Source organism: Nanorana parkeri, unplaced genomic scaffold, assembly GCF_000935625.1.
Source record: "Nanorana parkeri isolate BGI_ZX_2015 unplaced genomic scaffold, ASM93562v1 scaffold1563, whole genome shotgun sequence".
Lineage (NCBI taxonomy): Eukaryota > Metazoa > Chordata > Amphibia > Anura > Dicroglossidae > Nanorana > Nanorana parkeri.
In genome coordinates, this window is record NW_017307831.1 from 131,829 (window position 1) to 144,487 (window position 12,659).

Below are 12,659 nucleotides of genomic sequence, written 5' to 3' on the forward strand. Positions count from 1 at the left end.
GTGAAAAGAAGGTGGGGTGTTAGTGAAATCCCCCCCACTTATCACCCGGGTGATAAGGGGGGTATTAGTGAAATCCCAGGTTGACCCGGGTGTGATACAGGGCCGTTGACCAAGACTCAGAAGAAGGATGGCAAGAAGTGGAGGAAGACCAGGAAGGAGAGTTATACCATCTATGTGTACAAGGTGCTCAAGCAGGTCCACCCCGACACCGGCATCTCATCCAAGGCCATGGGCATCATGAACTCCTTCGTCAATGACATTTCCGAGTGCTTTGCCGGTGAGTCTACCCGCCTTGCTCATTACAACAAGCGCTCCACCATCACCTCCCGGGAGATCCAGACCGCCATCCGACTCCTCCTGCCCGGAGAGCTGGCCAAGCACGCCGTCTCCGAGGGCACCAAGGCCGTCACCAAGTACACCAGCGCCAAGTAAAGCGGACTAAGGATATACCCTTAAAGACTCAAATGCTGTTTTAAGAGCCACCAACTAATTCACAAATCTGAGCTGTGATCTAATCGGAACGCTGTCAAACGTTGTTAACCCCTTCGTGACTGACGACGTACAGTGTACGTCGCCAGCATCGGGGCTGTTTAAACAGACTCCCGGTGACCTTTGCCGCCAGGACTCTGTTTAAACTTGTAGAGCCGACTGTCGGCTATACAACAGAAGTGATCCTGGTGACTTACCTGTCGCCAGATCGCTTCTGCGTCCCGAAGAAGGGGCCGCCCCCCCCCGCCGTGCTTCACGGTCTCCGTTGCCCCTCCTACGGGCCGGGACCGGCGATCTTGGTGTCCGCGGGGAGCTGGGGAGGAGGTCGACGAACTTCCGTTCATCGATCCCCTCACCGTTCTATGGGACCGGGAGCGATGCAGATTGCATCACTTCCGGTCCCTGGGCTGTCAGTTCTGGGCTCCTGGAGCCCAGCTATAAGCTATTGAAGTGCGATCTGCACTTCAATAGCTTATTTCCAGTGTAAAGGTGACACTGGGGGTCTTTTGGACCCCCAGCATCACCTTAAAGAGTACCTGTCACCACCATCTGCTATCACATGGGGGGGCTTGTAAGCCCCCCCATGTGATAGCAGTCAAAGTATTTTGGGGTATCTCTAAATTGATGACCTGTGGAGGCTTAAACATGGGTACAAACGATTAAAAAAAAGGCCTCAGTCATGAAGGGGTTAAAATACCTCGGCTGTACTAACTCTAGTCTGTTAAAAAAAATCTGATGACCCTGACGTGTAGGATATAGTGCAGTCTGATACGTCTAGATTCCCCATGTCTCGGCCATGACTGAATTTATTACACTTTAACACAATCTTCACTGTGCACTATTAAACAGTACACAATCAATGCCTATGGCCAATTTTGGCTAGGATAGTTTTTTTTGCGATTTCGTGGGTGTGCGCAATTTTAAGGCTTGACATGTTTGGTGTCTATTTACCCGATGTGACCCCGTCTTTTATATTTTACCAAAAAAATTGGGTAAAAATAAATGTTTCCTAAAATAATAAAGGGAAAACCGTTTTTCTTTTTAAATATTCGGTACTTTTTTGTTATATACTAAAAAATAAAACCCCCCAGTGGTGATTAAATACCACCAAAAAAAAGCTCTATGTGTCCCCCAAAAAATGGTATAACATAAACGTCAGTTGAAGTACCGCAGCGCTGAATACTTAAAACCTTCCACCAAGGACGACTTTCCCAACAATGCACCGTTTCTAGTTCAGAAGGATTGTAGCAAACATGCAATCAGCACCGTTCACAACAAAGTCCATCCCATTGCTGACCTGCCCAGGAAGCAGCCCGGACCTGAGCCCGATAGAGAATGTGTGGCACCGTTTGGAAAGGCTTGAGGCTAAAATTGCTCCCTGTACACTATATTCACCACGATTGCAGTATGCCCTGCGTAACCTTTTTTGTACTGCATTTATTATTATTTTTAGGGTTCAATAGATTTTTATTAAAGGATTACAGTATCTGCAACACATCCATTGTTGATTACATTCTATAATGGATACTCAATTGTAATGATAGCAACAGTGAGACATATACAGCATTGTCTAAGAAAACAGAAAATTAAGCGAACAAGCCTTATGATTTTGGCATGTGGCAGCAAATGGTCTTGGCCGCTTTCATGTACTGGAGGGTACATCTGAACGCAAGAAAACACACCATGCTGGGACCAAAACCTTCCATCGGTGATCCTCACGAGAATTCAGCCCCCTGCCACACAGCAACAATATGAAATCAGCACCGTTCACAACAAAGTCCATCGCATTGTTGACCTGACCTGAGCCCGATAGAGAATGTGTGGCACCGTTTGAAAAGCCTTGTACGAGTGAGGCGTCCATCAAATAACAGGCAATTCATTGAGGCTAGAATTACCTTCTGTACAGTATATTCATCACGATTGCAGTATTCCCTGCAAAACGTTTTCTCTACTGCATATATCTGCATTTTGTTTTAAATTCAGCATGACATTTTCATTATATTGACAAACATTTGCATTTGATGCGAAATACCATTTCCGAGAATCCTGCAAAGTTGCAAAACATTCACATTTTAAAAAGTGTTCACAATTTTTGTCACCGCTGTAGATGTTATTTTCATACCAGCCTAGTCTTCATGATTGCAGCGTTGCTGTTGTGTCCATAAGAAAATGAAAACCAAGTTAGCGGCATCTTTAGAAATCCTACTGGTTTCTAATGAGACTTGTGATATTCTGCATCAGGGATATGGAGAGCGAATCCTAGATAATACACCGATAGTTTACTCTGCACATATTCCGCAGACCTGACTGCACCGGCAGTTTGTAATATGACAAGCCATCATTTAAAGCCAGCACATTGTAAAATTATTTCTTCCACCTGCAGATTATAGGAGTTGTAAGGTTACTTCCTTGCACTTATTCACAGATAATAAAACAGTCATCAGAAAGATAATACAATTTAAATATTTAATCATGCCTTGAAAATATTTATCCTTGCACCAGTTTGTCGGGCTTGAAACTGAACATAAACCTTTGATCCTAAAATCGTGGTTACAGCCGCTTTTTATGGAAAGGTGGGTGGCCCTGAAAAGGGCCTTTGAGTGTATGAAACGGGCAGAATTACTGTTTAACCTCCGAAACCGTAGAGAGTGCGTCCCTGGCGTTTGAGAGCATAGACGACATCCATGGCGGTGACGGTCTTCCTCTTGGCGTGCTCGGTGTAGGTGACGGCATCGCGGATGACATTCTCCAGGAAAACCTTGAGCACTCCGCGGGTCTCCTCATAGATGAGTCCGGAGATGCGCTTGACACCCCCTCTGCGGGCTAAACGTCGGATGGCGGGTTTCGTGATGCCCTGGATGTTGTCCCGGAGCACCTTCCTGTGGCGCTTAGCGCCTCCTTTGCCCAGACCCTTCCCGCCTTTACCGCGACCAGACATCTCTAAACCTTCGTTAGTCAGACAAACGATGAAGAAATGCTGCGCGGTCACTCTCTTTTATACAGAAGGAGTGGACCTGATGGGAAACTGAGTGGGCAGGGGTAAGGAGGCGTATCCGTGATGCTCTAAAAGCCACGCCTCTCTGGGCAGGAATCGTCCCAACACTCAGCCGTTACTCAGTTTGAAGCTCCCGCTCATTATATTCTTTGTCCTTATCTACAGAAAGATTTTGTTCGAGTGAATAAAGCAATTTACTTTAACCGGCAAATTGTAATCCATTAGAGATCATAATAGAATCCCAAATCGGTATTGTATTAGTAGGACTTCCGCTGTTATCTGTGACATGGATGTCTGCAATCCCCTCCCCCACAGGACAATCCTGCCCTGACATTTATCCTAAATGCTACATTCTAGACTTCTCCATTACAAAAACTGACATATATTTTTGGATTTCATAATATAAATGGGATTTGTCCTTTCCAGATAGAATCGGCAGTTTAATTGTCTGTCTTCTTACTCTCACAATTGGCGCTATTGCCGGGCTAATTCTATAGCGGTCACGTCTGTAGAGCTCAGGTTGATTTGAAACCAGCAACAACTGAATCTCAAACAATCCCAGCGAGAAGCGTCCCCTCCATCAGCCAACATGTATTTTAATAAAAGTATTCACAAAAAAAGTAGTCACAGTATTCAATACAATTCAGCAAGAAAGGGTTGGAGATCTATTTGGTGAGAACACGTGACATGATCAGATCTATAGGAAACGATAAATGTATCAGCGAGCTAATCTCTTCTGTTCCTCTTATTTTACATTAGAAATATGAAAACCAATTTCTACCCATTCACGTCTTGTATTAGCTCTCTGTATGGAGATGTGGGTGGCTCTGAAAAGAGCCTTTGGGTTCTGTGGTATTAAAAACTGCCAAGGTTTTACTTGGCCTTGGAAGCTTTATGACTTTCGGTTTTCTTAGGCAGCAGCACGGCCTGGATGTTGGGCAGGACTCCTCCCTGGGCGATGGTGACCCCACCGAGCAGCTTGTTGAGCTCCTCGTCGTTGCGGACAGCCAGCTGGAGGTGTCGGGGGATGATGCGGGTCTTCTTGTTGTCCCGGGCAGCGTTGCCGGCCAGCTCGAGGATCTCAGCGGTCAGATACTCCAGAACGGCGGCCAGGTAGACGGGAGCTCCGGCCCCGACCCGCTGGGCGTAGTTGCCCTTCCTGAGCAGACGGTGAACACGACCGACTGGGAACTGCAGACCGGCTCGGGATGATCGGGTCTTGGCCTTAGCACGGGTCTTGCCGCCTTGTTTGCCGCGTCCAGACATTATAAAACAGCACTAAAGTCTCCCTAAGAAGTATTTTACTAACCCGCTCCCTTACTCTTATATAGACCTTGGATGCTCTGATGTCACACCCTTTGATTGGTCACATTTGAAGCCAACCAATAGAGTTCTGACCTGTTTTTAAGCCAATCAACAACAAGGAAATACGGATTACATCATTATCACTGAGTTCTCCGCTTGAATTGCATTCAATTAAATCTTTCTGAATCCAATTCCTCATCTTTGACACAAAGACACTTCTAGACGTCCCTCACCACTTCCTGAGCTGAGATCAGATTTTAGCTCTGTTCATTTGTACAGAAAATCTATTATAACTTTTGTTAGTGAGGTGAAACTTCTTAGTAAGAAACTCATTCCAACAACTGTCATTTGTGTAAAGTATTCTGGAGAAAATGTAATAATTAACAATATTTGGAGGTGGAGTTGTGAAAGGAAACAAGCCGATGACATTGTAGATCTTCCCGGATCCCCGTTCAGAGCCGATGTATCATGTGACCACCAGGTGGCAGTGTTGTCCCTCCATAGAGTAGACATTGGAGTTATGTATCTGTAATGTATCCATAAGAACTTGCTGAGTGCTGATACAAATGTCCCAGATATAAACAATTGTAACCATGTCTGCAAAGAGGGGAAACAAATGTAAATCGGCCTGGCGCAGGCAGTGGAATGCTTTGGTCCCCTCTTCTTCTCTCTATGTCTGGAGACTAAGGAGATCAGTTGCCTGCACTTTGGGAGAGGAATGTTGTTCTATTCTTGCCTGAAATAGGATTTGTTGTATTATTTGTTTCAAGATGTGCCAAATATTTTCAATTGGGGAATGGTCTGGACTGCAGGCAGGCAGGTCAGTTAAGCACCCAGACTCTTCTAATATGAAATAATGCAGTCTGTGGTTTAGCATTGTCCTGAACTATACAAGGCCTTCACTGAAAAATACTTTGTCTGGATGGGAGTATATGCTGCTATAAAACTTTGATATATCTTTCAGCATTAATGGTGCCTTTCCAGATGTGCAAGCTGCCCATTTCTTACACACAAATGCACCCCATACCATCTGAGATGCAGGCATTTGAAGTGAGCGCTGATAACAAGCCAGAAGGTCCCTCTACTCTTTAGTCCAGAAGATGCAGCCCCATGGTTGCCAAAAAGTATGTCAAATTTTTATTTGCCTGACCACAGAACAGTTTTCCAATTTGCAACAGACCATCTTAAATGAGCTTTGGCCCAGAGTAGCATTTCTGGATTATGTTCAGATATAGCTTCTACTTTGGATGATAGAGCTTTAACTTGCAGTTTTGGAATGCACAGCGAACTGTGTTCACAGACAGTTATCTTATGAAGATTCCTTAGCCCATGCAGTGATGTCCATCACAGCATCATGCCTGTTTTTAATGCAGTGCTGTCTGAGGGCCCGAAGATCACAGGCATCCAATATTGTGTTTCGGCCTTGTTCTTATGATCACAGATTTCTCCAGATTCCCTGAATCTTTTGATGATATTATGTACTGTAGATGAGGATATATTTAAAGTCTTTGCAATTTTATGTTGAGGTCTATCATTCTGAAAAAGCCGGCAGGTTGGGGAGAGCCCTCGGCTTCGGTCCCGTGGGCGCCATCTTCCTAGGCTGTACGCCAGTGGAGTTGAGTCAGCTCAGCCCCAGGGAAGGACAGGAGCTGTGTGCGGGGGTTGACAGGATGGGTGTCCGTGGGTTTCCCAAGTCTCTTCCCTGGTAATGCCTCTGAGTGAGTCGTCAGGGCACTCCTCGGCTACCCTCTCTCCAGCCCCAATGACATGGGAGGACTTTCATGAGCTCCGGGAGGTCCTGCAGGCAAAGGGTGTATCTAGCACGAGGCAAACTAGGCGTTTGCCTTGGGCAGCATTTTTCAGGAGGGCGCCCCCCCCAGGCAGAAGGTGAGGCGGCCAGTGAGCAGAGGGGACAGTGAGCGGGACAGCTTCGCCTTCGGACATGAGGTAAATGCTCGGACCGTTCATATCTCAGGGTCTGATGAGGAAGCCGCAGACGTTCTCAGTGAACAGCTGTCATGAGACCCTGAGATACTGTGTATGTGCAGTTTACTGTCAGTGTGTGTCAGCACGGGACATTACCTTCTCGTCCCGATTGTTCTCTCTTTCCTCCCCTGTACGCTGCACAAGTACACAGTCTCCCCCTTCCTCCACCCCCCCTCGTGCCTCAGCCCAGTCAAAAAAGAATGATTAAGTTCCTCCATCTCACCAGGGGACCGTCGGGGGGGGCTCAAGATCGCCCTCAAGGCTTTGGTCACTTAGAGCAGTCTACAGCAAGTCAAAGGCACCGGAGCTTCCGGATCCTTCAAGATCAACAAGGAGCAGAAGAGCAAAGGCAAGGCGGTGGGTAGCCAAGAGGAAGACGTTGGCTGCTGCCAAGCACAAGAAACCAGCCACCAAATAGAAGCCAGCGTCCAAGAAAGCCCCAAGAAGCCGGCCAACACCGCTTCTAAGAAGAGCACAATGAGCCCCAAGAAGCCCAAAGCTGCAACCAAGGCCCAAAAAGTAGCCAAGAAGACCGCCAAGCACAAGAAGAAATAAGACAGAGCTTCTCCTTTCATCAACATAACACAAAGGCTCTTCTCAGAGCCACCCAGCTTCTCCCAAAAGAGCTCCACATACAGTGAGCCTACATAAGGTCATAATATAGCATTCCAAACTAGTAGTTATATGGAATAATGCAGTAAAATTCATACTGTGAGCCATCTTTAAAAAAAAAAATCGAAAATTCACCAAGTCTCAGTATAGAGTTACATTATATAACTTGACCCTCCTAAGGGGGAAGATAGTTTATCATCCTCCCCATGTCACATTAAGCAAAAGGAGTTACTCACTGTTAATTTCATTGCATAATAGTATGGAAATGAACCACTCCTATTAGTTGACAGAAGATCTTACACCCATTTGTGATTGGTTGAGTGGGACATTTTAAATAACCCGCCAAAACTCCACCCATTTTCCTAGTTAATCTCCCCTTATAAACCTCCAAATCATTGACAGTAATGGGAGTACAGGGACATCATATAACACAAGGAGGAGAATTTATCAACACTAGAACAAATAGAACCTGGACCAGTTGACCATGACAACCAATCAACTTCTCTGTTCCATTTCAAAGCCTAACTGAGGAAACTAAAGAGAGAATCTGACTGGTTGTCATGAGCAACTGCTCCAGATTCTGCCCCCCCCCATATAACACAAGGAGGAGAATTTATCAACACTAGAACAAATAGAACCTGGACCAGTTGACCATGACAACCAATCAACTTCTCTGTTCCATTTCAAAGCCTAACTGAGGAAACTAAAGAGAGAATCTGACTGGTTGTCATGAGCAACTGCTCCAGATTCTGCCCCCCCCCCCCCCCCCCAACAAAAAAAAAAAAACACGGGCCAACTTCTTGCTGAAGAGGTGCAGTGGACAGGACAAGAAAAATAGCAACAAACTGGTAGTGTTGCATGTCCACAGCAAAATGCAGGTGGAGTTGGTGGGGGGGGGATGTGCAAATAAGCATCCTTAATATCCACAGAGGCCTGAAAAATGCTACGGTGAAAGGAGATGACAGGACAGGACTTTTGGCATATCGCACTGGATCAGAACGCAGGCACTAATGTGCCATGCATTCGGGTGTCAACGATCGCACTGAAGGCAGGGGGCGTGGCTGCGGTGCCATTGAGTTCAATGCACCGCCACACCCCCTCCCAGCCCAAAACAAAGTGAGCCAGCCAGGTTGCGTTCCAGAGGCCGAACGCTCCGAAACGCACATTTATGGTGTGACTGGGCCCTGAAGTATAACCCCTGAAACCTCTGCCTCTGGAATTGGGTGTGTAACCCCGTTAAGGAACCCAAAAAACTAAAGTGCAGGTTCAAAGTAAAAAAGAAGTTCATTAAAAACAACAACAAACAAGAACCTGACCCAGGGTCATACACAGAGAACACACAGAGAAGAGGAACAACAGCAGATCTGAACACAAGCAAGGGCGGAGACTAAATGGACCAGCTGATGGTTAAATAGTGAATAGTACTGAATGGTTAAATAGTCTAGGGCTGCAACAAATTATTTTCATAAAATAAAAATTTAAATACCATCCTTAAATTTAAAATAAAATACGTAAATGCAGGTTTTACAAAACAAGAAGTTTACTTCAGAATAAAACTGCATGTTCAATTTTTTGCAATCGCACTGCACTGGAACACCATGCGTTCCAGTGCAGGTGATCCCACTGTGGGAGGCACGTTTGGGGTGCCATTGAAATGAATGGCAGTGCAACGCGCACCTCCTGCAGAATTTGTCATGTCATTTTTGTAATAATTGTATTGAAAGCACATGGCACTTGAACAGCTTCAGCCAGGGAATGGCAGCTGCCAGTGGAAGACTCCACAGACGGCAGCTGATTGTAAATTCAGCAAGTAGTGGGTTGGTGCAATAGCCAGCCTACTATTGGCCATTTCAAATTGCAATAGCCAAAAGCAGACTGGCTATTGCACTTGCCCACTGCTTGCTGTGCCCTCCTCCGAGCATGGAGGAGTGAGCTAAGGGATACAACCAACTAAAATCGATAAAGAATAATTGACAACTATTGATCAATTAGTTGGTTGCAGCCCTAAAATAGTGAATAGTGTCTCATAACTCAGACAGGAATTTGCCAGTAGTTGCAGAATGAGGATGTTTACGGGACTTGTTATAAGAAAGCGCCAAAGAGAAACAGTGTCAGGCATACTGGAAACAAGCCATGCTGCAGCCAACTTGAGAAGGAAGGGTAAGAAACCCTGGCAGCCCCTGAGCAAAAAGCAAAAGTAATCATCTAAACTTGGCAAAATTCCAGTTTGTAACTAGGGATGCACCAATACCAGTATCAGAATGGTGCAGTTACTAGGGATTTTCAAGAGAACTCATACATGAAAATGCCCCGATACCGAAGACCGATACCAGCGCTTTACATTTTTAAATTGAAGCAGCTGACGTAAGGTCCAGGACTTGCTGGGGACTTGGCGGCGCCTGTTTTACAGCACCAGCCCGCACATCTACCCCTCTTGAGACCCTCTGCACCCCTCCTCCCGAGACCCTTTGCAACCAAGAAATCACCCTGGCACCCCCGGAAAAGAGCGGCAGCACATAGTATGTAGAAAATTCATAAACTATTATTCTGCATTACATGTATAATGTATTGCTGGTATTTGTACTCTTACTATAGCTGGTGCCATTTTGCATTACGGTACAATGTATTGCTGGGATTTCTAGTCCCCTATAGCCGATTTGCATTATGTTCTTTCGAAAGTTCCAACTCGTAGACCTCTCCAACTGGTGACATCACATCGGGTGACTGCCAGTAGGAGATCTACAGCAGATGGTTAGTGCCCATGCCCAGGAAATCCTTGTAGAACGGTCTAACTATTGCCACAGCGCCTGTGCAGCTATCCACTGCTATAACATACCGTACTACAGTTATATTTGTCCTAGGTTATAGAAAGGCCCTGCCGATAGCCACGCAAGGGCAGTGGCTATTGCCTCATCAATTCTATAACCCAGTCAAAGGTTCAAATGGGTTACAGTGCCTGTGCGGCCACATCATTCTTTCTACATCCACAGTTGCCACTGCGGGGCTATCGGCTTCTATAACCTAGGGGAAATATAAATTTGTACTAGGTTATAGAATCTGATGAGCCGCTAGCCGCCCAGTGGTAATAGTTAGACAAGGATTTTCTGCCCATGCGCACTAGCGCCATCTGCTGTACATCTACTGGCAGTCACCGGATTTGAGGTGTCCAGTCGGAGAGCTCGACAAGTTGGATAGATGGGACCGGATTTCCCATAAAGAGCAGCTTCAAACGATCAGCTGACTCAGATGAATCGATTCAAAAGAACGAGTCCGATAGTCTTGTGTTTGCGTTGATTTGAAGGCAGGGAGCGGTCCGGAGTTTTATGATGTATTTTGTAGGTAGAAGAACTGACATAAAAGAAAAATTATTGGGGATTTGGCTCAGACATGACACATTCAGTATTCAGTTCAATGGCGCCATCCACATATTCAGTCTCTACTCAAGGCCACATGATATGGATATTGTATTTCCAGATTTAGATCTTATGAACGTACTTTCGTTTTATTGTCTTGTTTTCCTTTGTCATCCCCTTGAGTTATGTAATGAATGGTTTTACAGCATTACAAATTTTAGTAGGTGAGGATGTTTACAAGCAGTTTGCCGGAATTTTAGTTTTGAGGTACAGACGGATGACTCTAAAAATGTTTTTGTTTTTTCCTGTCACTTTAGAGACCTAATCTGAATAGTGTACCCAATACTTGTAGAAGTTCACCTCCCTGCAGATATAGAACCCCCCTCCCCCTCTTTCTGATCTCAGTCACTGTACACAGATGTCACATTTGAATGATCACCTAGGAAGTTTTAGATCAGTTGCTTCCAACTGAACCGCCCCAATGTCTCCTCTATGGAGGAACAACACTGCCACCTGGTGGTCACATGATCAGCTCTGTACGAGGATCCGGAAGATCTACAATGTCATCGGATTGTTTCCTTTCAGAAATCAGTTTACACGAATATAATAAATGTTGGAGGATTATAGTGTGAATGTCTGGAACGTTAAGTAATTCTAGATATAATCGAACATCTGGATACAATCAACTTCCACTGAGCATTTGGTGAACATTTTTTTTCAGGGGTTGCAAAGCTATTAGAGTTAATTACTTTCATCTGACTGGCAGTGGTTCCAATAAACTGCGTAACCAGAAATACTCTTGCATATTAAAGTTATATCACAGCTCTGGTCTGATGTATTTGGGTGGCTCTTAGAAGAGCCTTTGGGTCTTGTTTTAGGTCAGAGTGATGTTTACTTGGCGCTGGTGTACTTGGTGACGGCCTTGGTGCCCTCGGAGACGGCGTGCTTGGCCAGCTCTCCGGGCAGGAGGAGTCGGATGGCGGTCTGGATCTCCCGGGAGGTGATGGTGGAGCGCTTGTTGTAATGAGCCAGGCGGGAAGCCTCGTTGGCGATGCGCTCGAAGATGTCATTGACGAAGGAGTTCATGATGCCCATGGCCTTGGAGGAGATGCCGGTGTCGGGGTGGACCTGCTTGAGCACCTTGTACACGTAGATGGCATAACTCTCCTTCCTGGTCTTCCTCCGCTTCTTGCCGTCCTTCTTCTGAGTCTTGGCTACGGCTTTCTTGGAGCCCTTCTTGGCCGCCGGGGCAGACTTGGCTGGTTCAGGCATGATCTCCGATTCTCTCCGATCTGTGCAGGAAATGTGTGCTGGAGCCGCCCTCGTGTGCTGCTTATATAGCCGGGCTATGCAAATGAGACCTGATCCCTTCTCAGTGTGCTATTGGAGGAGTCAGTCATGTGACGGCGCATTATGTAATGATTTCTTCCCTCGCTTACATATCTGTTTAGAAACAAATCTGAAGGCTAAAGAGCTTGTAACTTCGACCTAGTTACACTTTACAAAAACATATAAGTTTTAATGTTGCTGGCAAGAAAGTAATTTTCATGTTACGAAACAAAAGGGCTCCTATTGGCTAAATCGAAGACAACAACCACTATCCTGATTGGTTCATCTTAAATTGTTACTTTCAAATTACCCGCCGGAATATTTACAATCCGTTTTCTACTAAAGCTCTTTATGCCGCCAATTCCGAAACTGGTAGATGACGTCACTGTACGATCTGCATTCCGCGCGGTTCTCGACTCTTACAAAGATGCAAAGACACGTGTTGCATCTCTCATAACTTGTACCTAATCTTTCCCATCAATTCTCTGTTCCCTCGCTGATACAATATTTCACTCCATCCGTTTTTATTGTTTGTTTGTTTTTACACTATGGAACCCTGGTGCTACATTGTCTATATTTTACCAGAATGA

At 45.5% G+C, this 12,659-nt stretch overlaps 4 protein-coding genes across 4 annotated transcripts in view; 1 reads left to right on the top strand and 3 right to left on the bottom strand.

Moving 5' to 3' along the window:
• Positions 1-451, top strand: part of LOC108798816 (histone H2B 1.1-like) — a 4,161-nt gene extending 3,710 nt beyond the window's left edge. The window contains exon 2 of the mRNA XM_018570613.1: positions 101-451. Within this exon, the coding sequence (XP_018426115.1) occupies positions 101-432 (332 nt within the window). The 3' untranslated portion in view covers positions 433-451. The remainder of the gene's footprint in view (positions 1-100) is intronic.
• Positions 452-3,071: 2,620 nt separating this feature from the next.
• Positions 3,072-12,659, bottom strand: part of LOC108798817 — a 16,668-nt gene continuing 7,080 nt past the window's right edge. The window contains exon 3 of the mRNA XM_018570614.1: positions 3,072-3,427. Coding sequence (XP_018426116.1) covers positions 3,116-3,427 — 312 coding nt within the window. The 3' untranslated portion in view covers positions 3,072-3,115. The remainder of the gene's footprint in view (positions 3,428-12,659) is intronic.
• Positions 4,311-4,753, bottom strand: LOC108798828 (histone H2A type 1). The gene has a single exon (XM_018570628.1). The coding sequence runs from the start codon at positions 4,748-4,750 to the stop codon at positions 4,358-4,360; it is 393 nt and encodes a 130-aa protein (XP_018426130.1). The 5' UTR covers positions 4,751-4,753; the 3' UTR covers positions 4,311-4,357.
• LOC108798834 (histone H2B) lies at positions 11,598-12,051 on the bottom strand. The gene has a single exon (XM_018570634.1). It carries the CDS (start codon positions 12,010-12,012, stop codon positions 11,632-11,634), a length of 381 nt encoding a protein of 126 aa, XP_018426136.1. The 5' UTR covers positions 12,013-12,051; the 3' UTR covers positions 11,598-11,631.